This window comes from Carassius gibelio, chromosome B15 (genome assembly GCF_023724105.1).
Source record: "Carassius gibelio isolate Cgi1373 ecotype wild population from Czech Republic chromosome B15, carGib1.2-hapl.c, whole genome shotgun sequence".
Taxonomy (NCBI): Eukaryota; Metazoa; Chordata; class Actinopteri; order Cypriniformes; family Cyprinidae; genus Carassius; species Carassius gibelio.
The window spans coordinates 9,247,537-9,274,352 of NC_068410.1; the positions used below are offsets into that span (position 1 = coordinate 9,247,537).

The window sequence follows — 26,816 nt, forward strand, 5'->3', positions numbered from 1 at the left end:
CCAACAGAATGTTCTGGCAAATGTATGTCAAATAAATGAAACCATAGCATCTACAAGCAGAAGATAAAAAATATGCTAACATACTATTTTATAAAAGCAGTAAGTCACTTAAGGATTGCACAAATGTAAGTTTGTGTCATCTTATACGACCACTTTTTATTTAAAAATGTTTTAGGTTGTCAAATGTTTTTAGCAAACGACAGGAATGGGGCTGGACTTGGCTATGCTAGGATGTAGCTATTTTCAGCCCACTCTTCTAAAGAGGTCTAAACTGTGATATGCCAAAGAGACTAATATCTGGCCAAGTACTTTGTAAAACTATCTCGTCTCTTGGTAGCTTTTCTGACAGATGACCTTCTTGCTTGGTTGCTCATTGCAGTAGAACAGCTTGAGTTGTTCGAATATTTTTATACCCATTTTTATGTGACAATAAAATAATATACATGTATGGATGTATTATAGGCTAATAAAAATGTGCAACCCTGTCAATAAAAAGTAACAGATATATTTTATGTATTCTTTAATGAAATGCTTAAGGTTACCAAGTTAAACAATTGGTAGCTTAAATAAATCAGTGATTTAAGAATTTTCAACCGGAGCTTTTGAACTACAAATCTTTTATATTAAGCATTGGGAATAAACTTTCTTTGTTCTCTCACTGCAATGAAACATTACACGACATGAATCATTAATAGGCACAACACACCAAAAATAAAACGAAATAAATTGTACATTAAATTCCCGACACCTTTCAAGCAATTTCATCACTGAATTCGATATTTTGTTGCTTTTAGGGATATGGATTTAAACTGCGGCACTGGCTGAGCGCTTCATCGTCACACTCCTTATCAGCACGTATTCCACGAATCCATTCCATTCATTTTCTCGAGCGAACAGCCAATCAGAGGCCACGCGTAAACGGATTTCCGCGAATCAGAAATCGACGTTCCTCCGTCGCTCCGGCAACTATTATGACGTCGCTAGAGTATCCCGCCCATTGGTGTGTGTTCGAATCGATAGGAGGCACGCAGCCATTACAATACATTGAATTCGAACCGTTTGCAACGTGATTAAAGGAACTAGACTATTACTGCATCGCTTTCTTTGTTTAAATTTCATTTTTTTAAACTAAATTTGTACTTTAAAGACGGTCCTTTTGTCTGTTTTTCAAACAGTCGTAACGTAAATATAGTCAGCGTTGCGTCGACGTGAGACGACGCTCCGCATTCCCAAGCGTTTGACCCATACAGCCATTTCCGTTTGTTCAGCGCATTCATCTGAACGCCTGCATTTCGTTTACCAATAATATTCAGACTTAAGAGACTCGTTTCGATTTAGATGGCAAGCTTCCCAGATTTTGTCAACGAAAATGAAATAGGTGAGTTTCTCCATTTCTCGTCACTGCTTTGCAGTACACACGTTTAAAAAGTTCATTTTAAACGTGTGTATTTTCCTTTATAATTAGTGTTCACATTTGTGTAGATATGGATTTAACGTTATGTGGTTTAAGTTAACGTACTCAAAATTTCCGTGTCGTGTTTATTTCTGGCATATTAGGACACAATTTTCGCTCCGTACGCCGTGTATTGTCCGTTTAAATATTGACAGTTAATATAATTATTGTGTCCCACGTTCAAAATAAGACACACATCCAGAGCACATCCACACCCTCCCCAGACCACTGTGACTCACCATCTCAGCTACACGCTATGCTGTTATGACTTGTGTTAATTATATAAACTTAACATTTTTTAATGATTTTTTTAATGTGATTTGTTTTTACATTTTAATATCCAGGGCGGTTTTTTTTGTCCATAAAATAGAAAATAATTGTAACCAAAACTGTTTAGTAACCAACATTCTTCAAAATATAATCTTTTGTGTTCTACAAGGAAAAGTATGTCAAATAAGTTTGAAATGCCATGATGGTGAGTAAATGATAACAGAATTGAAAAAAAAAAATTGTGTGAACAATTTACTTTTTTTTTTTGCAAAAGTAGATGGAAATATAGTTATAATGTAACTCACAAAAGTTGACAAAATGCATGTTTTTTATAAAATAGTAACAAAGGGTAGTTTGGTTTTATAAAATGTTTTAAAGGCTTAAAAATTTGCTTTTTGTTGTTACAGGTAAAGCTAAGTTCATCGGGGAACTCATACCTCCTGTTGCCCCCTTTGACCAGAAGTCTGGCCGGGAGACTTGGACTGTAGCTTTTGCACCTGATGGTTCCTACTTCGCTTGGTCTCAAGGACATCGAATTGTGAGACTTGTACCATGGAAAAAATGCTTAGCCAGCTTGTGAGTATACACACTTATCTCTTTGTTTCTCACTGTGGTGAATTGTTACAATACAGCTTGTGTGTTGATGGACTGACAAAGGCAGTCTGCCCGTGTGCTGGTTGTCTTGTTTGGCCCTCTGGGCTTTCACATGGTGGCTATGCTACAGTGGTGCCCAGTGTTTGGGCTTGTTTAGCCTTCAGCGGCAGTCATCATCTCACCTTACATTATAGATAGAGAGAGCGCCGTTGAGCACACAGCCCTGCCAACCAGCTATTGTCCAGTACTGAATGCAGAGTCCTCATTACGAGGTTCACATCATTGCCCTTTGGCTTCATGTCTCCAACTGAGCAACTTTTTGGGCTCTTTGCCAGTGTTAAATGCAGAATGTCTTGTACTTTTCTAGCTGGGCACAAAATCAACAACCTACCAACAATTTTGTTAGTCATTAAATAAAATGTTAAGTAATTATCTTGTGGTTTTGGTGCAGGTGTTCGTCATAAAAAAAAGAAAACTAGAAATAATATTGCAACATAAACCATGCAGACAACTGTAACATTTAAAATAAAACTTTAACAGAATTTATGATAGTTGGAAGTAAACAAACCATTTCTACATGTCCATAAAAGAGAACCATGGTATTGTAAAACAGTTTTCAGTCATTCTGCATTGAAGTGTAGTAGCTTTATTAGTAGTTGTACACACAAAGGATATCATTTGGTAGTTAAATTTAAGTTTAGGTTCACAATTGAACATACAGCAACATTACTAAAACTTTAAAAGTTTAATAAACACAAAAAAAAAAAAGAACTGTGATAATATTTCAGTGGCACTAAAATCAAAGGCAAAATTTTATACAGGTTATTTGAGTCTTTATTCTTTTTTAAATTAATAAAAAAAATTGTCATCACTTCATCAACCTCATGCTGTTCTAGAACTTATTCATCTTTAAAACTCAAAGTTTGACTTGGATTTAAATGCTCTATTCATATTTTGAACTTTTTGAAGTATCAGAGTTTTGGTTAAAATTATTTTCATTTGTGTTTTGAAGACTGATAAAAGACTTGTGGGTTTTTGGGTGTACTATTCCTTTAATGCAAAAGCAGAAGCCACTGTGCCATAAAAAGCTTCAGCTGACACGTGGCAGGCTGTTTCAGTTCTGCAGCGCCTGCTCTGTATTCATGCAATTTAACCTTGTAATGATTCAGGAACTGGGCAAGTGACATCAAATGGGTCCAAGTTGATGCAACACTTAAGTAACCTCTAAAGCTGGGAGTTTACTTGGTGTTCAAATATTCCTAAGAGTTACAATGTGCAGCTTATTTCAACACAAATGCTAGATAATTATTATTTTTTTTTAATTGCTGTTGACAGTTTATCAACTTTAAGATTTTTTACCTGTTTTCCATATGAAGCACAGACATGATTTTCATACCAACACAACACAAAAAAAAAATTTCTCTCTCTTCCTCGCCCTAGTTCTGCACGAAAGGAAGATCGGTCGAGCAGTGTGGGTCCTCGACGACTGTCCCGGCAGAACAGTGAGGGCAGTCTGCTGCCAGGCGAGCCCAGAGAGCACACCATCGACTGTGGTGACATTGTCTGGGGCCTGGCCTTCGGCTCTTCTGTTCCTGAAAAACAGAGTCGCTGTGTTAATATCGAATGGCACAGGTTCAAGTTCGGCCAGGACCAGCTTCTGCTGGCCACGGGCCTCAACAATGGCCGCATCAAAATCTGGGACGTCTATACAGGTGAGGGTCCTCTCACTGAATCAAGTAATCAGTTTTTTTCCTGATATTTCTGCACTAGAGCAAATGTGTTTAAAAACCCATGCCATCTTCCCTCAACACTTCTGCATGCCAGCTTCCTGTTTTTCTGTATCCCGACAGATGTGTGTGCGCTCGTGTGTGTGTGTAAGAGAGAGGGGAGGTGGTGGTTATGTAAGATGTTGACATGATCTTTTAAGCCATACCTTTTTGTAATTTTGAACCATTTCTATCACTTAATCATACTTCATATTTTAGAAATGTATGTCTTGCATACACCTATTGAATTTTAGCTTTTTTGCAGTCATCAGTCAGTGCTAAGTATAATTTTTTTACATATTTACTCAACCTTATAAGTAGGCTGTCCCTTACACAATACATTTCTCCACTTTATGAACCTTTGTACTGCTTTACCATTGGTTTCTTGGCCACTTAAGTTCTGCTTCTGTGCTTCTGTTCAAGTTTCACATTTAAATGGTCATAACAGCATGTGTAAATCTGCTATCAGAGAACGAATCGCTGTTTTTGTGAAACAGAGAGGCGATTGTTGACTGCAGAAAAAGTAACGACTTTTCCGAGATATATAATTATTTTTTTGCCCAGCTGTAAAATATATTAATAGATGGGCAGGTCCTGTAAAGACACTGCCATTGGCTGTTCTGAGGGGTAAGAGATGTTTTCTTCAGTGCATGACTCCACCTCCTTTCAAACTACAACCACAATGCCATAAATTTACCCAGCAGACTTGCTCTTTTCAGGGTGTGAGAATCTTCCTCCAGCTCCCTTTTTTTTTTCTCCCTTCTGAAAACATTCTGGAAATCTGATAGCAGCGTATTGTACAGTATCTCGACAGGATTTGTGCCATGCACCCGTCATTCTATATGTTAAGTGAATGTATGTTTTCACGCTTGACAAGATACAAATCGGTCCTGTTACTAAGCCTCAATTACATTTTAGAAACCCATGTTAAAGATTTTTGTTTTGTCACTGTAGATGCAGCTAATTATAGGGCTTTAAAGTAAATTAGGCTGACAGGTGTCAGTGATTGTGCTTCTGTATGCCTCTAGGCAATTCAGCACCTTACATAAAGAAAGGGCTTAGATGTATAACTGCTCAGTGTTTTCCAGAATACCTTGGAAAGTCCCTTTTTGACATCTGCTTTTATAAGCATAAAAGCCAAGCCACGAATGAAATCTTCCTCTCTTTGATTCCTAAGTAGTCAAAGAAGTTTCTAAAGTCAACTATGTGTTAAAGGTTACATCATGAAAATCTGAATTTTCAGATAGCTGAACTAGGTTAACCCAGTTGTTTTGGTAAGCCTTTTTCTGTAAGCGTCTGAGCAAACAAGCGTGTCTGATTTAGCTCCCTTGGGATCTCATTATAATATTACTGCCCTCTTAGTTTATACGCATGACGCCGTCATTTTGAGTTTGCAAGAGACAACGGTGTACCAGCTCTAATGCCATAGTGAAAGTTTGAGCAAAAAATACTAACTGTTCTGCCTTTGGCTACACAGACGAGCACAGGACACTATTTCGAGTTCCAGCGTCAGAGGAACTTATTTATTTGCTTTACATTGCTGCTGCCACACAGATCTAAAACCTTCAATGACATAACCAACTGATTTTGTAAATCGTGTGTTTTTAACGTAAACTTGAGTGTGAATAAGAACTTAGTTTAGTACTCACGTGCTGTGATAGCCACTTTGTTAATGTGCTTCACATGTGTACAGTCAGAAAACCGCATATCAGAAGTTTAAACTAACATGGTTTAAAACGCATGGTTTCAGCTCAATAATCATGATAATCTGAACTAAAACATTTTAATATATATTTTTTTAGCAGGTCCGAGCTTGTAATGACACAGCTCCATTCTGGAAAACGGGGCGGGTAGCAGTAGCTCATATGCATTTAAAGAGACAGGCACCAAAAACGGCGTGTTTCAAAAATTATATAATAAATGATTTGTGGGGTATTTTGAGCTGAAACTTTATAGACAAACTTATTTTACATAATGTAAAAAGGGATATAATGTCACCTTTAAATGCAGCTTCCAAGGTACAGTGACAAGATGTTGATACTGATGCAACATCAATTAATGTGGACTTTGTGCTGTAAACAGTGGTTGATCTGGAATGATTTGGCTTTTTTTGTCTTTATTTATCCTCAATTTTATTTTCTTCTGCAGGAAAACTTTTGCTGAACCTGATGGACCACACAGACATTGTGCGAGACCTTACGTTTGCCCCAGATGGGAGTTTAGTGCTGGTTTCTGCTTCAAGAGACAAGACTCTACGCGTGTGGGACCTCAAAGATGACGGTGAGGACCAAATGTTGATTTTTGTATTTGGTGCCACTACTGTTAGCTTTACATATTACATTAACATGCTAGAGCTAGATATTGTGTAACCGTAAGCTGAAAAGTCTCTGGAATAGACGTTTCCTTCACAGCACACACACTCACTCAAGCATGTACATGCTCATCCACTCTGAGATTTGGGCATTTGGCATGTGGGAAATGGTTCAATACTCCAAAAGAATGTTTGCTGATATTTTTTCCTTTACTTGCAAGATCCTAGGATAGGATTGCTGTTTTAATAAGATCACATGAATCTTATTTATATGCTGGGAACTTGAAGATAAAATGGAGTTCACTGTATTTGCAAACAGGTTTTTTTTTTTGTTACACTAATCATGAAGGAATGTTGGCCAGAGTTCAGCTGTTTTCCCCAGTCTCAAAGTGGGGAAACATTGGGAATTCAACATTGCTTTCAAAGGATAAATACTGTATTGGTCATTTATTATTGGAAACTGTTTGCATAATGTATGTCTTAATTGTAACAATTTTACTTAGAATTTTAGGAAACGTTATAACCAACTATAAGTGTTATAACAGAAAACAATAAAGTATTACTATACATTATGTAACAACAATGAGTTTTACATAGTAATTAACTCAAATGATATATAGGGAATTTGAATAATTAATCAAAAATTTGATTAATATATATCTCAGATGACAGTTACATTTAATTTTATTGATTATGAAAAATAGCTCAATTGCCAATACCAATACTAATCACAGGGCACTGTAATTTACTCATTAATATGTCAATATTACATTCTTCATATCAATTATTGTGATATCTCTTAACTGTAAATTACTGCAGATCAAACCGTGGTATGTCCAGCAAACCACTGTAGACCTATCAATTTTCAATAAAGTTATCACACCTTATAATTCAAGGAAAAGTATTCTCTGGCCATGAAAATATTATCCTATCCTTATGATAAATTTAGTTTCTAAATTTAGAGCTTGTAGCTAAAGACCAAAACATTTCAGTGACTCGTAATGTGAGTGGGGTGGAGTCCAGGCCAATCGTCAGTATATGGTTTTTTAATAATTAAACTAGGAATACATCAAACTACAAATCACACAGAGTAAATATGCGTACGACAATACAAACAGTAAGCTTTATACAATACATAACGAATCCAAATAAAAGAGAGAGAGAGAGAGAGAGAGAGAGAGAGAAAATAGAATGGGATCACGTAAGGAGCTCAGGTATGAAAATCATAGTCAGTAACTTTTAGAAGCCAACAACAAATCAGATCATAACAACACTTTAAAGCAGCATTTAAATCTCCATAGAGAAAGTGATACTTGCAAAAGGTGTCCCATGTGAGTGGCGTGAGATCGGCGTCGAGCTTGTGAGCTTACGCACTGTTCCCGTTGGAACAGCCATGTGCCATGAAACGGAGGCCATGTGACGCGCATGCACGCTGCGCTTGGCGTGAGCGTGGAGCACGTGGTCCTTTGTTCTGTCCTCGCGCGGTATTTGAAAGGTTCAACAAACATTGTTCCAGAATTCGTCTTCCTTGCGTGGAGAGGCGAATAGTTGAATAAACTTAGTAAAGAAAAGAAAACAAAACAACGAAAATGAAAGTTTCCAAATGAGCCATGAAAATGGCTTTCCTCTCCTCAGTCCGTGTGCTGAGGGGGGAGGAGAACTAAGCGCGGCCCGAGGCCGCGCGGAGCGACGTGTCCGAGAACGGAGAACGGGAAGAAGAGCAAGAAGAGCGACGAAGAACCAAGAGAGAGGCGGACCTTGTTCGGTCGACTCTTATAGCTTGAGATGTTCACGCCTCTTTTCGCGTGAACCACCCAATGAACATCCGCGATCTGAAGCGGCGGGAAAGTTCCTTTGTCTCTGTTGAGACAACCCCCTGATGATTTAGGGCCTGTCCGATTTCATCAGGAATATTAAAGCAAGTTCATTATTCCAGATTAAATACATTTTTCATTACTTTGCTCTAGATAAATGGGTCTGTCAAAGCATGACGATTAGAACAAGACTAGACATAATATATATATATGACCAAAGATCTAATTTTTAGATCGAATTACACATTTAAAGATTTGTTTAACACATGATAACACTGCAGATATTCCCAATTTATATGGGAAACCTCTAATGTACCGCAAAAACAATACTATACACATTAAGACTACATTTGAGTACATTCTATCATTCTTTTGTAAGGATTAGGTTTCCTGTCCTGTGGTCCTGTGAGCTCGTAAAATTTTACGAGCTACCAAGGAGTGTGGGGGTTGCAGAACATTTCTTTTTGAGAAAGTATAAGATTGAAATCAAGCATTTCCACTTATAAGTCAGCACTTTAACCATTTACCCAGGATTAACCATTTTATGCAATACACAAACATATAAAATACATATTTAATAAAGGACTTACAAAAGTAAGGAACAAAAAGAAAGGTTTCTTTTTGTGTGTGTGTGTGTGTGTGTGTATGTTAAGGAATTTGGTTTCAGGTATCCTTTGAGGCTCGCATGGGTATCGTAAAGTAATTTAAGTCCAGCCAGGCTGGTATTTAGTACCAACAGTCTGAATTTACAAAACAGAATTTAACCCATGAATCGCTGACCTGCATATCTGTTACATCTCCCCCTTTACGTCAGATGAAGTCCCTGTGTGGACATCATCGGACGGCAATCATCCGGATGGGCAGATGACAGGTGAATCGTGATGGTCATGCAGCAGGTGGGTCATGATGACAGGTGGTTCCTGAAGCTGAGGATTCAGCTTGGTGAGGTTCGGTATTGTCTTTCACTTTGCGTCCCTTTTCCGGGGATTCCATCGGAGACCTCCAGCCACAGTTGTCGTGAGTTTGGCTGTAGAGGTTTGCATCTCGTTGAGTATCCTGTATAGGATGAAGGTCACGCCAAGAGTCAGGGTGGGACCAATGACGGTGGAGATGCACCGTGCAGTGTCGGCAGCAGTCCAGGCTAGGACCGCAGATGACTGGTTCAGAATGGGCTGTCGAGACAGTGCTTGGAGGGCTGTATCGACAGGAGTAATGTCAATGTGTTGGGTGGTACCTTTCAGTACTTGGTCCAGCAGGTTGGCACGGGTGGCGGTGTCATGCTGGTCGTAGGTCAGCATAGCTGAGCGCACAGGAGTGTTGACGAGCCATCTGTTACCCACAATCTCTGCTTGCGTTTCTGTGACTTGTGTACGAGGCTTGGCTTCGGCAGGGCAGCGCGTATCGCTGACCCAGGGTTGCAGCTCGCAGATTCCTTCAGAGTTGTGTCTGAGGAAGGGTTTGCTAAGGCAGAGATAATGAATGTCTTTGGTTAAAGTACACATGTGCATGTTTGGGGCCAGGTACAGCTGTGTGTTGCTGTCGTGGTAGGCCACCACATTTGGAATGTGTGTTTTGGTGTGGGTGTTGCTCTTCCACATCCTGACACTGACAATGTCTTTAGGTCTGTAGACTTGGTTTGACTCGCTGATGAGTTGGTTCAGGAGCACGTTCACTTCTCCCTGTTTGGGGTTTGCGTGCCGTAGGAAGGCGCTATCCAGAGAGTTGGCCAGGTGCATTCGTAGCAGGTCAGCTGGCATGGTGATGGTGTAAGACAGCACAGTTAACACAAGGCTTAAGGGTATCATGTATGGTGGGGTTTTACTCGTGGTTAGGCTGTCATTGGAGGAGCTAACCTCCCACAGCATGTCTGTTGTTAACGCTGTAAGCAGCTGAGTCTGGGTAAAGTTCTTCTGGAAGACAGTAAACAGTGGTTTCAAGGAGTTTACAGTCTGGTTCGCTGCATTGACACTGGACATAACAATGTTAAACATTCTGGCGGCTCTAAGCAAAGCTCCCGGGAACTGTTTGGAGCGGTGGTGGTGTCCACCTAACTCCATTTGTGTAACCGTCACTTTCTCATGTTGGCTGAACAGGTGTTTGACATCGGCCTCAGTGTGAGTGAGGGAGTCCTCTCTCCATCGGAACCTTGTACAGCTGTATTCGGTTACAGTGCTGGGGTAGTGTGCCCTGTCATCGGTAGTCAGGAGTCTCAGCGGTTTTCTCGGTGGCAGCTGTCCTCTCTTTGGCTGACAGCACGGCACGGCAAACCACAGCAGCATCCTGGTACAGATAATAGGGAGAGAGAGAGAGAAAGGGGAGAAAGAAACAAACAAGGCCTGTCTTTGGTTGGACAGGACAGTCTCTTTGCTTCGTGGGCGGTGACTGGGTTTAGCTCGCCCTCGCCCATGTTTTGCCACATCTTGCTGCTGGCATGACGCTTGCTTCAGTGTTTTGTCAGTGGCTCTGGTGCTGCGTGGTGCAGCACATGCTGCGTCATGGAAATATATTGGCCTTATCCCCCTTTTGCTCCGTGGCATTACACGCCCTGGCATTGTGATGTCAGACGGTGCACAACCCACAATATTGTTCTGTGCACGCAGCATGGTTTGTGTATCATGCAGTGGTCTGGGGCTTTGGTTGTCAGTGACTGTAGACTGGTTGCCAGGGTGGATGGAGGGGTCTGAGAGGTGGTAAAACAAAGTCATTATCAAGGTTTCAGAAGCCCGCATGTCCGCTATGTTGGTCTGTGTAGACAACGGAGCCTGCGTAAGCGATTCTGAGGTAGGCAGTTTAGCTAGTAAAGTTCTTGTGCTGTGTGTAATCACTTCAACCTTGAATGTGGGTGGGTGGGTTGGGAGTGACCACAGAATGTTGTTTAGTGTGCCAGTTTTGGCAAGGGTGTCAGTGTGATCTTTAAAGTCCTCGTCTAGACTTGGTAACTTTGAGTGTCCCTTTTCCTTCTTCCAGTACACGATCACATTGTGTGTTTTTGTGATGTTATCACATTGCTAGAACAGGTGTTGGTGTTTGACATGCTTGTTGTTTGCAAGTGTGAGTCCGAGTTCCACACATTCAGGTGAGGATTGGAAGAAACCCAGCGTGTGGTGTAAGGTTTGACCACCTTGCAGGTTGAGCCGAACAGCGACCCCTTTGGTGTAAGCTGGTACCACCGTACCCTGTTTGTTGACTAAGGTACAGAGGCTTGAACTTGGGCCTGTTGTTAGGGCGTTGTACTCATGGCTGGCTGCTGGGGTTCCCGTGACCTCTGTGACCTGACCGTCTGGCTCTGTGGGAGTTCCCGTGACCTCTGCGACCTGACAGTCTGGCTCTAGCAACCTGTGTGGCTGGAGAGAAAGAGGTTCTCGCACTTGAGCAAAGTCTTTTAGCTGTTTGAAGTTCAGAAAAGGGTCAAAGTGTTCTAGCAGGTCTTTGTCGATGAGCAATGTATGAGTGTTCATTGGTGGGACATACATGGGATGTATTAGACTCATCGGAACGAATGTCAGGTGAATGGAAACAACCTGTTCAAACTGGATGTCATCCTGTCTGTACACCTGTACATTCAGTTCATAAGTTTGAGGTGTAAGAGTTCGATCTTGTCTCTTAGCTTCAAATTGGAGTCTTTTGAAAAGGTAAGATGAGATCACCGTCAGGTTTAATCCTGTGTCGATCAGGTCTTCCCTGTTGACTCCTTTTTGACCCACCCCCTTTTTGACAGGGCTGCCCAGGAATGTTGGCATTAGGGCAGGTGGGACGATCGGTGGGTGATGAGGACCGGTCTTGTGTAGCTCGCTGCGAAGGCAGGTAGTCAAAACAGCATTTTCTGGTACCTTGTGTTTGTGGTACCTGGTGTGAGGACCTGTGCTGTCTCGTTCAGTTAGCTGTAGCTGTTGACTGTGGAGCTCGGGCAGTGTTCTGGGTGCTTGGCTCATCTTCCTTGCGAGTATTCATGTGAAGAAGATCTTTCAGCACCCTCAGGATCTCTGCTGTCTCAGACGTGGCTGCACTGTGTTGCCCTCTGCTGGCTTGGAATGGTATTGACTCTCTGTAAAAATGTCTGTGACTGTGGTGTTGTAGGGCGCCATCTAGGGTTAACTCCAAGCAGTGCTCAGAGACAGAGACGTTGGGGTTTTTCACAGTCTTTTCACAAATAGTCCTTTGCTTGGTGCAAGCTTTGTGGGCTAAGTTCCGTAACTCTTGTGTAGTTCTGTTACGGGGACACGCTGGGACTCTGAGATGAAAACTCCAACTGGCATGTAGGTTTGGGAGGAACAGAGTTTTTAAGTTGAAATCCTGTTCCATACCTGGTTCGTTGCATGCTCCGAAGTAGGTGTTTCGTAGCTGACTACAGAAAGTCTGTGGGTTTTCAAATCGGCCCTGTTTGAGGTCCATAGCAATAAGGAGCCCATGATCTGAGTTTGGATCAGAGAATTCAAGAATCAAAGTCTGTAGCAGTTGCTGGTAGTACGCTTTGACAGTCTCTGGTTGACGATCCAGAAAGCAATGCACATCACGGCTGGCCGTGATTTTTAACAGGTACAATGTGTTCACATCTGTCACGTTGGCGACAGTTTGCAAATGAAAGTCAATGGCTTGTAAAGAAGCATGAACATCATGTCCTCCTGCAGGATCTGGAATGAATGTAGAGATGCTTCTGGCTAGCTTGTGAAGTTCTCTGTGAGCAGTGCAGGGTTTGGTGACATGCGTTCTCTGGAAGGGTTCTCTTCCCTCCGTTATTGACAGATGTTCTTGTAAGCTGGCTGGTGATTTCCTTAGAAGGGAGACTACACCCCCTTTTCCAGCTCTGGGTTCTTGGCTGAAAGGGTTGGAGTGGCGGCCCGGGAGAAATTTTGTGGGGTGCGTTTCTCCGATCCAGCCACTCTGTAATCTGTGAGATTGTCTCAGTTCTGTGTGAACAGTGTCAAGTTCATCTTGGAGCTCGTCTCTCTGCAGAGTAAGCTTGTTGAATTTAGCTTGGGCCGCTTGCAAGTGTGTTTTGCAGGCCCAGGTTTTATAGTCTTTTTCTTTCAGTTCAGTCTCTGCTCTTTTTAGGAGAGCGTCGCCTTGCTGGAGTTTTTTGTTGAGTTCTTTTCTGGCTTCTCTCTCCAGCTGTTCTCTTTGATCTGTGTCGAGGCGAAGATCTTGCAGGGCATTGTGAAGTCTTTCAACTCCTTTCTGTAGCTCTGGATCTGTGTCGTCCTCTTTCTCGCGCTGGTTCTGGGTCTCGAGGAGAAGCTGATCAAGATGACTCTGGGTTGGGGCCTGGTCCTTCCAGGCCTCCTCCGCGATGTTGCTCCGTTCACTGAGCGGTGCCTGGGCGACGAGAATGGGAACTAGGCTTCCGAAGATCCTGGCGAGTTCTCTGTAGTAGTCGCTTTGGTTTGGATCGCGTGCCATCAGTTCATCTAGCTCGGTGTCTAGTTGCTCTGGGTGCTGCAGGTTAATGGCATCCTTGGGCAGGAAGGGGGTCGTCACTGCTTTCAACCATGTCGAGAGGTGGCCCCCGTGGACTGCTGGACTGGATGCCTGGAACATCCTGATTCTCTGTCGGTGAGAGAAGCACAGCACACACACACAAAAAGACCAATGCAAGTTCGTTCTACGTTTAACGAGCTATATTCATACGGGCTGTGCCGTTTATGAGAATTTTGGGGCTGACTGATGCAAACAGTCAGACAGTTAAGTAGCCAATTAACTTGGGTCAACGAAGGACCTGAAATGGAGATTTGACAGGCAGTAGCCTAGCGGGTCGTGTGATGACACCGGCTGCTGGTGGTCGCTCTACTATTTAACTTCGTTGGTGGCTCCCAGGTTACTGTCTCTATGTGAAATGAAAGAAACAAATCACAACAGAACAGGTGGTAGAAAAAGATCAAAGTGAAACACAACACTTGAAATGAGATGAAAACAATAGAAACACAACGTGTTAGTGAGAATAAGGAGGCCTAAGCCTACTGCTAGGTTTTAAGATAGGGCCAACAGGTGAGTGGGCTATCTGGGTAGGAAACCTAGAAATATGGTGTGGCTTAAAGAAGCAAAAGGGTCAGAACACTTAAAATATATCCGGGGGAATATCTAATATTCTGTGGCTTATAATAAGTGGATAGGTTTTATCACTTTTGGTTCACCTGGTTGAATTGAAGTCATTCAGGTGGGAACCAGTGGCTTGGTCAACCTCCCCGGTGCTCCCCAAACACTGAACCGCAGTGTCCCCGGTCCTCCGTTACTCTGGCGTGTCGCAGGACAGCACGGCTTGTGACTTTTAGCACAACCTTTGGAGTGCCAAAATTGCTGATGTCTCTTGAGACAAGAGGGACCGAGTTTCACTCGCAGCCAGTATCGGTAACACCGGTCGGGCAGCCTTGCTCACTGGAAACCTGAGATGACTGTCCAATCACCGAGGGGGTTCTACAATCAAATACACAAAGGATGAACAAAGGAAACTTAAAGTTAATTAAGGTTTGGTTTGTTTAACATCAATTGAGTAACTATATGTAGAGAGGAAAGGTAACAGCTTTACCTAATCATGATAAAACAAAACAAATGAATTATGATAATAATGGTAATTATCAAAATAACCTAAGTCAAAAGAGAGAAGAAAAATAATAAACATCAAATTAAAAGACAGTAATGAAACAAGGGAGAAGGAGTAGCTGGTTTTCACCACAAGGGGGGGGAAAGTGCTGCTTCTCTGTCTTTAACCTGCTGAGCAGAAAACTTAATTCAAATTAAAAATTCAAAACTGGTTTAAATCAAAATTTAAAATAAGCATGTAAGAATTAAAAGGAAAATCTGAATAATATCCTATAATAACCATTGATAGCTTGTAAGTTATCATTAATGATCATGAAATTAATCAAACAGTGTGAGATTAATCAAAGAGGGTAAAAGTGGACATGCAATTCAAAACAGAATGGAAAAGACATAGGTCTGTTAGTCGATTTAACAGGAGACTGCCACTAGATGGCTTACCTTCTAAGGGGGTCAACCAGTGGTTGACCTGAAAACATCTAGATTTCCACTATTAACAATTACATTTTAATTCAAGTCATGTTTGAACTAAACTCAAAGTAAATGTAAACAGTCAAAGGCAGGGAACATTCTTTTGTTTCCCTGTAATACTATTCGCACGAGCAAAGCTGTAAATGCAAATAATTATCGAGAATTTAGACATCCAATTCAAATATACATCACAGGGGATTATAAATTAGCAATCAGAGTGCATTATCTGAAATGGCCACAGGTTGGCAGCTTTGCACTCATGCAAGCTGGAATCAGAAAGCAGGGTGTACCCTGAAATTTCTAACCCACACGTTCCCTCTAGTGTTTAGATAGAGGAATTACAATTTCAATATGACTTAGAATTTATCTGATCGTTTGTCAGGCTGATTTTCTGCATCAAAAATCACAAGTAACAAACAGAAAGTTTTAATCTCTGAGGTGCTATATTAACATAGGTTGAAGGAAGGATCCGTTCACTTCCAAAACACAACTGTAATAAAAACAGGAATTTTCCAACTGTTGACTCCAATAAACATTTATCAAAATAGCACTTATGATTTAAATGTTTTAGGTTTAAAAATCGGGTAGCTAAGCCAATTTTAGACCAGGAGTTTTTATCGTTTTAATCTTGAATATCACTGTGGTTCGCCACGAATTCAATAACGATATTTAATAACAAGGCCTTTTTACTGAATCAGAGGAACATCGCTCATGTTCAGATTTACATGTTGCAACTAATAAAAGATTTCTTCATCTTTTAATTATTCATATTAAAATGTTCTCATTGTAAAAAGATTTTGGTCTTTCTTAACAGGATACTTTTAACATTATACTGCAGATTACTTTCATTAAAATTAACAGTGACTATACTGTTAAGTTTCTATAAATACCTAGGTGCTTACTGACCAGCTTTTTGCCTCAGTCAGTTAGGAGTGAGTTCGCGTCTTGCGACTCATCTCACAAGTAACGTTACATAATTTCATAGCGCACGTGCAGAAATTATTAAAAACCATATACACAGATTGATTGCTCACAAAACGAAGTTTGAAATGCCCGCATTCTCCACCAAAATGTAACAACAATGAGTTTTACATAGTAATTAACTCAAATGATATATAGGGAATTTGAATAATTAATCAAAAATTTGATTAATATATATCTCAGATGACAGTTACATTTAATTTTATTGATTATGAAAAATAGCTCAATTGCCAATACCAATACTAATCACAGGGCACTGTAATTTACTCATTAATATGTCAATATTACATTCTTCATATCAATTATTGTGATATCTCTTAACTGTAAATTACTGCAGATCAAACCGTGGTATGTCCAGCAAACCACTGTAGACCTATCAATTTTCAATAAAGTTATCACACCTTATAATTCAAGGAAAAGTATTCTCTGGCCATGAAAATATTATCCTATCCTTATGATAAATTTAGTTTCTAAATTTAGAGCTTGTAGCTAAAGACCAAAACATTTCAGTGACTCGTAATGTGAGTGGGGTGGAGTCCAGGCCAATCGTCAGTATATGGTTTTTTAATAATTAAACTAGTAATACATCAAACTACAAATCACACAGAGTAAATATGCGTACGACAATACAAACAGTAAGCTTTATACAATACATAACGAATCCAAATAAAAGAGAGAGAGAGAGAGAGAGAGAGAGAGAGAGAGAGAGAGAGAGAGAGAGAGAAAATAGAATGGGATCACGTAAGGAGCTCAGGTATGAAAATCATAGTCAGTAACTTTTAGAAGCCAACAACAAATCAGATCATAACAACACTTTAAAGCAGCATTTAAATCTCCATAGAGAAAGTGATACTTGCAAAAGGTGTCCCATGTGAGTGGCGTGAGATCGGCGTCGAGCTTGTGAGCTTACGCACTGTTCCCGTTGGAACAGCCATGTGCCATGAAACGGAGGCCATGTGACGCGCATGCACGCTGCGCTTGGCGTGAGCGTGGAGCACGTGGTCCTTTGTTCTGTCCTCGCGCGGTATTTGAAAGGTTCAACAAACATTGTTCCAGAATTCGTCTTCCTTGCGTGGAGAGGCGAATAGTTGAATAAACTTAGTAAAGAAAAGAAAACAAAACAACGAAAATGAAAGTTTCCAAATGAGCCATGAAAATGGCTTTCCTCTCCTCAGTCCGTGTGCTGAGGGGGGAGGAGAACTAAGCGCGGCCCGAGGCCGCGCGGAGCGACGTGTCCGAGAACGGAGAACGGGAAGAAGAGCAAGAAGAGCGACGAAGAACCAAGAGAGAGGCGGACCTTGTTCGGTCGACTCTTATAGCTTGAGATGTTCACGCCTCTTTTCGCGTGAACCACCCAATGAACATCCGCGATCTGAAGCGGCGGGAAAGTTCCTTTGTCTCTGTTGAGACAACCCCCTGATGATTTAGGGCCTGTCCGATTTCATCAGGAATATTAAAGCAAGTTCATTATTCCAGATTAAATACATTTTTCATTACTTTGCTCTAGATAAATGGGTCTGTCAAAGCATGACGATTAGAACAAGACTAGACATAATATATATATGACCAAAGATCTAATTTTTAGATCGAATTACACATTTAAAGATTTGTTTAACACATGATAACACTGCAGATATTCCCAATTTATATGGGAAACCTCTAATGTACCGCAAAAACAATACTATACACATTAAGACTACATTTGAGTACATTCTATCATTCTTTTGTAAGGATTAGGTTTCCTGTCCTGTGGTCCTGTGAGCTCGTAAAATTTTACGAGCTACCAAGGAGTGTGGGGGTTGCAGAACATTTCTTTTTGAGAAAGTATAAGATTGAAATCAAGCATTTCCACTTATAAGTCAGCACTTTAACCATTTACCCAGGATTAACCATTTTATGCAATACACAAACATATAAAATACATATTTAATAAAGGACTTACAAAAGTAAGGAACAAAAAGAAAGGTTTCTTTTTGTGTGTGTGTGTGTGTGTGTGTATGTTAAGGAATTTGGTTTCAGGTATCCTTTGAGGCTCGCATGGGTATCGTAAAGTAATTTAAGTCCAGCCAGGCTGGTATTTAGTACCAACAGTCTGAATTTACAAAACAGAATTTAACCCATGAATCGCTGACCTGCATATCTGTTACAATTAAGCAATCTTAATTCTTTGTCTTAATAGGTAACATGGTGAAGGTACTCCGTGGCCATCAAAACTGGGTCTACTGCAGTGCTTTCTCACCGGATTCATCTGTCCTTTGTTCCGTAGGCGCAGGCAAAGCGGTACGTTTTGCAGTTCTTTCTTCCTCTTTATTACTTGTTTGGTGTTTCTCACTGTTCGTAGTTTTGCTATGACCAATCAATGAGTGCTAAATGAATATTTATATATCATCATAATGCTGAGTGCCATAATCTACTTTTAGAAACCCTGCCTGTAGTTTTGGTTTGTTTTTGTTTGTACAAATGAGTTTCTGGTTATGCGCATGTATATAGAAATGTAAATTGCTTATGAATCTTTTTCAACCATGAAGCTTTTCTTGATGTTACTATTAATAAAATTTAATAATAGACTATTTATTTTCATAAATACAATTTGAAAATGTGAAATCCCTAGGATCTTTCCCACACACATAGTGGTATTAAACCTGATATCCAAACTGATATCAAGAACATATGGGGTCATTAAGATGTTAAATAGAAGTAGCCTATACTTTACTTAAAAAAAAAATATATAATAAAAAAAAAAAAAGGACACATTGGATTAAAAAGTGACTGGTAAGACATTTCTTACAAAATATTTCAGTTTCAAAAGGTGTTTGTTCTATTTGTTAAATAATTGTATTTCAACATTCATAATAAATGTTTCATGAGCACCAAAAAGCAGATTAGAATGATTTCTGAATGATCATGTGACATTGAAATCTGGAGTTATAGCTGATGGAATTTCAGCTTTGCCATCACAGGATTAAAGTACATTTCAAAATATATTCAAAAGGAAAATGGTAATTTTTAAATTGTTCAAATTAACTTACTGGCTTCTAACTTTTGAACAGCAGTGTATTGTATGTAGCTGTCATGCTGGCTGCGTGTGAAAGCCCTTATGGCACAACAAAGAAAGCATTCCAGTCAGTAAATCATCCCTGAAACCAGCTCTTGAGTCTTTCCGACTCTTAGCCAACTCTCCTCCCATGAACAGGCTGCAGCGGTTGAACTGTACAGTTGTGTGTGTCCATAAGTGTCTTGCTTTCCCTGTCCCAGGTGGTGGCAGAGCTCTGTGTTTGAGTGATTTTGAGGGAAGCGCCGTGCTGACATATAGAGCAGCTGGTGCGGACCACGCGGGGCACGGCTGCCATCGCGGCCCCCATTGGACGCTCATGTGCCCGTGCCCACGCCCCAGGGGCTTCCATGCTCCTGCCCACAAGGGCTTCCTGTACGTAGGTTTTGCTCCATGTCTGTCTACCTCCTGCTGTCGCAGTTCTCTTTTACCTTATTTCTCAGAAGAGTTGACAGTGAGATCCCCTTCACTTCCTACCCCTACTTCCCTTCCTTAACACCTTTCCATCTCTATATTTAGTAGCATTCCCATCATCCACACATTTACCATAAGAGAGGAGCTCTAGACATTGTGTCTGCTGTACGTGTACATGAGTCAGCCAGTAGAGCCAACCCCACTCAATAGTGTCTTAGTTAAAACAAACTCACAACACCTCTGATATGAAGCACTTGGCCGATTTTTCTGTACTTAATGCCCTAGTTAGACTCTTTTGTAATAGGGTTAGTAGTAGGTCTGTGCAATTAATCGAATGCGATTGTCACGTGCATCTCATCAGTAAACCACAACCCGGATTAATTGCACAGCCCTAGTTCGTAGTTAAGGGGGGATTGGGAGCATTGTTGGCATGTGTGAGCAATGAAAGGGCTACAATACTTAAAAGACTGTCCTAAAAGACTTCTTGCAGGCCGATAATGTCAGTCTAAAGGGCTTTTCACATGGAAAGCGAAGGTTCGGTGCGATGATGCTTTTGAATAAAAACGATAGATCCCTATGGGTCAATTCACACAAGGCGTGATCATTCGCGGTTATGAAAAAGTAAGGATTTTTTTTCGCGTCCCGTGTCGATTTTATTTTATTTTTTTCATCCCTCCAACATGAAACGGGCCGTCCAATCAGATTTAAGCTTAAATCACGTGTCCAGAGCAGCAGCTGTTGCACAAAAGGGTGACAGTGGTGGCACTGTTTCAAAAATCAATGTAAACAAACGAAGAAGAGTATCCTGGTAGAGAGAATAGAGTGAATGCTGAGTTCCTGATATCTTTGGTATCTGAGAACAGATTTATTCTCACATGATCTTAATATAATTTCTAAATTCTCCGTTGAATTATGTGATCTGGAGTATCCGTTTTCTTCCACATGCGTGACTTAGTGTTAGCTAACAAACGTTAACTAGATCTTCTGTATTTAAATACGAGTGTAACTTCTACACATGAAATATGAAAGTAAATAAGACATATGATTATGATTTTATATTTTCTGTTTGTGTTTTGTATGCAGCTCATTGTAATTTTATAACAAAGTATGTTTATGAGAATAAAGCAGTGTGGCTTTATTAAACGTAGCCTACAAAGAGTGCATGTTTGCCTATTATAGAATCAGAATCAACTATAGATCACAATCGGAAGTTATTACAAACACTCGATGATGGTTTGTAGTGGGTTTTAAGAAAAAACGTTAATAATCACTTGTAAGCATTATAGATAGTTTGTGTTTCTGGTATAGAACCACACGTTAGTTATATTTAATACTTTGTTAAATCCGTGAGATGCATATCTGAGAAAAAATGCATTGCTGGTCAGCATCACCTAGCATGCAGCCGTGAATTAGCAGAAGGCGATCATTCGTTTCATGCTCAGTGTGAAAGCAACGTTTGTCTGCGATTCGCCCTCGCTTTTTTGCATGGAGCTCAGTATGAAGCAGCCTTAATCTGGAATTGTGCAAATATATCATTCCATGTTCCATCATACATGAAGTCACCAGAAGCAGGACCAGTTTGTACTTTCCAAGCTAGTTGCATTTACTAAGTGAAAGCGCATTTTGTTTTCCATTTGTAAATAATCTAATTTGTTGTGTTCTGAAAGCAGAGTCTGTTTTAGCGACAGCCCGAGAACTTCAGCAAACACCAGCTTGTTTTTCCTAATTTGTAAGGAACCACCATTTAATAGTAGCACTTGTTTCTCCTAAAGGTTGATAAAATCACACTATTTCAACTTCCAAAAATGGTTGTTTCTTCCACGTGCAAGATATCTGGCTTAGGTTAACACTGAATGCTGGCAGTAGTTCTGCACCCTGAAGCCCTTTCAACTCACATTGCCAAGTTAGAAAAAATTGTAAATTAGCCTTGTATAATGCACCGTGGTAGTTTCTCCAACAACCCCAGAATGTTTAAAGCGCAAGTAACTATTGAATAAATAAATATATATACTTTTGTTCAAGTGCAGTGTCTGTAGCTTATAAGGAATAAACAAGAAAGTTTTCTTAAAGGGGTCCTATTATGCTCTTTTACAAAGTCTTGATTTTGTTTCGGGGGATTACTAGAACATGCTCTCATGCTTTGTGGTTCAAAAAAAGCATTATTTTTCACATAATTTAGATTATTACAATACCTTTCTCCCCAGCCTGGTACAAATGGCTCGATTAGTTCTGGCTTTGATGAAGGCCCTGCTTACGAAAAAAGGAATGTGATGTGATTGGTTAGCTGTCCCAGTGCGTTGTGATTGGCGAACAGCTTAGACAGTGTTTCAGTACTGCCACGCTCCTTGCCAAAGCAGCAAGTTCATTCTGCTCCGGTATAGTTAAGGATGGGACTCTGGCAGCATATATATATGCAAATTCATCTTTGCCAGCAGGAGGCGCTGTTGCGGCTGTGGATATCGAGGTTTTCCCGGTAACAGCTGTACACAAAGCAGCGCTTACGGAGATGATTATTTTGGTTCATGTGTAATAACTTGCGAAAACTTAACGCTACAGCAGCACTTCTTCATCGTCATCTTGTCTGATGCACTCAACCAAGAGTTTTAACCATAGGTATGTATAGATGCCCCATTCAACTGCTCCAGGTATATAGATGTTGTCGCCATATTGGAACGGACAGCTTGACATCATCCACCATACTGTAGGTTCTCACAGAGCCGTTGAGCCGTTCTGTGCAGGATTGTGGCATCTTTCGAATATTCAGTGATTACTATGGTGAATGACGTCAAGTTGACCATTACAATATGGCAGATGGCTTAAGTATAGCATATAGAAACAGTTGCTAATGAGGCATCTACATCATATGTGTGTGTGTGTGTGTGTAGTTCATAAATATAGTTCTAACCACGACCTCACCTCACCCCTCCCCATCCCCCAGCCATTCGAATTTTCATAGGCGGGAATTATTTTAATGATATTCTTATGGGGCACTTTGTGACATCACAAAACCTGGAAAAACAGCGATGTAGTCCAAACTAACCATTTGTATTTGTTCTTATAAAGGGATTTTTTCCCCAGAAAAAATCTCCTTTGGAGTGGACTTTGAGATTTGTAACTTTGTAGTTCTTTTTATGCCCAAACATACACACTTCACAATGACTAAAATTCCAAAAGTTAAAAATCATAATAGGACCCCTTTAATAAAAAGACCATGCAGGGACCATGTTTTCTTGGCACTCAAAAATTTTTGCTAACTTAAATCTAAAAAATGTGCTGGAGTAAATAAAGCACTAGAAAGTCTCATGATTGATTCATCAGCAGAGTTTGCAGTTGTGACATGTCTGTATTGTGTTTGCCAAAGGCGTCAAACTTTTGGCCATCGAATGTTCTCTTCTCTTGCAGTATCTGTCTCTTCGTAGGCCTCCACCGGCGCGGTGCAAGCCTATTGTTAACTCAAGTGAACTAAAACTGTAAGGGGGTACCAGTGGAGTAACATAATGTTACCTTAAGTTACTATTTGTTTGTATTTTTATTTTTTACACGTAGTAATTCTTGGAATAATGTGATTTTATGTGTACACCTGTAGTATTTCTGTATCACTTTTTATTTTAATTTAAAAAATGTGAGTATTGATGTAATTTAAAGACTTTCAACTGCTAGCTGCTCTGTAGAGTTTGACATTGTGCAGTTATGTGCAACTAAGCCTTGCTGTTTCATTGGCATGTGCTACTTTTTCTGGGTTTGATTGTAGTGCTTAAGATTTTACCATAAAAATGACACTGAGCACATTTTGATCTTGCTGTTTAATAAGAAATAATTGAATTCTTTGTCTCTGAATTGTGTGTAAGCTATAACATCTGTCTTTTGCATTGCAGGTCTTCCTTTGGGACATGGATAAGTACACTCTGATCCGTAAGCTGGAGGGCCATCATAACGACGTGGTGTCCTGCGAGTTCTCTCCTGACGGGGCCTTGCTGGCCACAGCTTCCTACGACACCCGTGTCATCATATGGGACCCTCATACAGCCACCGTTCTGTTCGAGTTGGGGTACGTGACTAGTTTTTCCACCCCCTTTTCCTCTTCTAGTTCTGTGTGATTTTTCTCTGAAGTTTGTTATTTAACTGATCTCTTATCTTCCCTTCAGGCATCTCTTCCCTCCTCCCTCACCCATATTTGCAGGAGGAGCAAATGATCGATGGGTTCGCTCTGTTGCCTTTTGTCATGACGGTCGGCACATTGCTAGCGTCACTGATGACATGTAAGATAATGCAATCACTCGGTTATTTGCTTTTGAGAACTCAACATTGATCGTTTGTGTTGCAGTTTATAGCCTGCATTAGGGCGGTAGGAGCTCTGGAAGGAGTGTGTGATTTGTTGCAGGGCCCCTTTCTGGGAAAGATCACATGCCTCTCATATGACATCCATTAATCACTATTAGCAGCCAGTTTGCCTTCGCCGCGCCGCCTCCTGATTCTGGGTGGAGGCGCCTCTCTCTCGTGCTGAGAGAATGAAACCGTTTGTGCTCGACAAAATGGCGGATGATAATGTCTCACTTACTGTGCATATTTGTTTTGCGGTTCGGCGCAAATGATAGGACCATTCTCTTGTTTGCCAAGGCTGTTTACTTGATCAAAAATAGTCATTTAAAAGACCTATTTTAAATGAATACAATATAATTTAATCATTTTTATTTTTTTATCAGTTTAGTGTGTCCTTGCCGGGAAAAAAAAGTATTAAAATCTTACTAACCTCAAATTTTGAACAGTGCCATATAAAATCATTATTTAAACTAGTTATTTTAGGCAAATTTCATACTTTTAGTTTCATGTTTTATCTGCCTTAAATGTTATGCAAGACACTGGAAACCGCAGTAGACAATCAACTTGTATTTTCATTTTTCAGGCTGGTGCGTTTCTGGAGCATCGATGAGAAGAGTCCTCAGGCCATCGCCCCTCTCACCAATGGCCTCTGTTGTGCCTTTTCTACTGACGGAAGTGTCTTAGCTGCGGGGTACGAATCTGTTATTCCATTGTTTGCTGGGTAGTGTTACTACATAAAGGATTGAATTTGTATCTTGGCCTCTAACTGTTCTTCTGTTTTGAATTGAAGCCAACAATAAGTTTCATCACTTTTCCAAAAGTATCCTGAACGATGTATTATTAAAGAAATGCACCAAGCCAGCTCTCCAGCCTGCTTTGTATATGGAATTATTTAGATATAAGTTGGCTGTCCCCCATACACTTATACTTTTCTGTATGATAGCAGTCTGACAAAGATGAACTGGCAAGTTGTATTGTATAAACACAGCCAGACCTTGTTCAGGATGATATTTGATCATGTGTCAGTGCCAAGTTAAATAAACGAAATGGCATGCGATTGTGTTTTCACAGGTCTCGTGATGGCAGCGTGCATTTCTGGGCTTCTCCACGCAGCATTAGTAGCCTCCAGCACTTGTGCCGCTTGACCCTGCGGCGAGTCATGCCCACGCAGCAGGTTTATACGCTGCCCATTCCTTTCTCCATGCACGACTACCTGGCATACAAAACGCTTTAATTTAACATGGCGCTCTGTGAAACCAATGAAATCTGTATGTGGGCCTTTTTTTATATGGAATTTTTTTTAAATGTAACAAAAATATTTTTCTGCGCAAACCGACTCTCTAATGAAGGCAAGATTGATTGAAAGATTCTTTTTGTATTTATTTATTTTTCTTTCTTTCTTTTTTTAAGTTTAGTTTTCCTAGTTGCAAGTGTATTTCAATGTTTTGTTCAAATTTGTTTTGTTGTTTTTTTTTCTTTTTTTCCCATAATAAGGTAGTGGCCTTCAAACAGCCTTAATAAATCAGCAAACCACAGTTTTTATGGCACAATTTGTACAGCACCTTAGAGTTGGTAAATGATAGGTGAAAGTGGTGCTTTCTCTGGCTCCGTTTAAGGTATTCCTAAACTGAGTTTAAGTGATGTGACGGGGGATTGTCTCCCGAATGTTCTGCAGTGTTTTCCTCTTCCTTGCTGGTTGTGAGAGGGATTGAAGGGAAGTGACAATGTGAAAGTGTGTATGTGCTTGTAATGAGCGAAATATAGTTGAGTAGTTCAGGGACACAGGCAGTGCCTCCCCTTGACGTGCCTCTTTAGAGAAAATAAACATCCACACGCTTATGCTGCTTCGTTAATGGCTTTCATCATTACAAACCTAACACTTCAGTAACACATGGGCTAATTTGTTTCCTCCACAAATTTTTTTTCATTTTTATATCTGTACAGAGATTTGTAAAGGCACGTGTATATACGTAAGTGTGTGTGTGTGTGTGTATATATTTAGCTTCAGTTTTTTTTGTTTTTTCTTCATGCTTTCCATTCATCACTTTACGCCCAACACCTTCTTTCCACTTAACTCTCAATCGAACCTCATTCTGTTAACATTTTGACATTTGCCTTGTGTGTTGAAACAGAGAGCCAAAGTGAGGTTTTGTGGAGGTGGTTTTGTTTGGGCATGTCTCATCTACCTCTATTTTGAGGAACCGGTTTATTGCATGTCCTGAAACAAAAAGGCATGATTCTGTTTATTGATTGTATAACGCATGTGACCCTGCCTGTCATCTAAAGCAATTGAATCAATTAAGAATGTGGCAAATTCATCTGATCATGGTCTTGACAGGAAAAATTTGTTGAAAAAGCTGATGCCAGAGATCCTTTTGGGTTCTTGATATGATTGGCACAGTCAGTTTTCTCTGACCATCATTTATGGCTAAAACTTGAAAGTGTTTCAATGCATGTCTGTTTTTCTGCTTGGGTGTATGAAGAATGCTGATGATGTTCAACAGATTGGGTTTTCTATAGACTTGATTCCTATAAAGTAGATGTAGAAAGGATACATAGATGCACTTCAGTGTTAAAACCAAAATTCTAGCAGTTGCAGTTTTTAAGAATACGGTGGTAGTAGTTTTCAATCATTAATGAATATTCTAGAGATGCTTGGAAACTAGTTAATTTTTCCTACTGTTTCAGACAAAATACCTAATGCTGTGCTCAACGGGAGCAAGTGAATTTATCAACAAATACTCATTTTACTAGAATGGACTTTATTTTTCTTCTGCAGTCAGTAGGGGTTTTGTTTGTTGTTTTTATGATTGATGTTGAAATAAAGTATTTTAAATAA

At 40.2% G+C, this 26,816-nt stretch overlaps 2 protein-coding genes across 2 annotated transcripts; one reads left to right on the forward strand and one right to left on the reverse strand.

The window, feature by feature from the left end:
• The first annotated feature begins 989 nt into the window (after positions 1–989).
• On the forward strand, positions 990–26,816 carry LOC127972285 (WD repeat and SOCS box-containing protein 1). The gene is made up of 9 exons (XM_052575688.1): positions 990–1,378; positions 2,131–2,299; positions 3,758–4,029; positions 6,232–6,363; positions 18,371–18,471; positions 23,533–23,705; positions 23,803–23,916; positions 24,561–24,668; positions 25,049–26,816. The coding sequence occupies exons 1-9, from the start codon at positions 1,339–1,341 to the stop codon at positions 25,209–25,211; spliced, it is 1,272 nt and encodes a 423-aa protein (XP_052431648.1). The 5' UTR covers positions 990–1,338; the 3' UTR covers positions 25,212–26,816.
• On the reverse strand, positions 10,207–15,145 carry LOC127972284 (uncharacterized). The gene is made up of 2 exons (XM_052575687.1): positions 14,337–15,145; positions 10,207–14,029 (listed from the first exon to the last, which is right to left on the reverse strand). The coding sequence occupies exon 2, from the start codon at positions 13,741–13,743 to the stop codon at positions 12,082–12,084; it is 1,662 nt and encodes a 553-aa protein (XP_052431647.1). The 5' UTR covers positions 13,744–14,029; positions 14,337–15,145; the 3' UTR covers positions 10,207–12,081.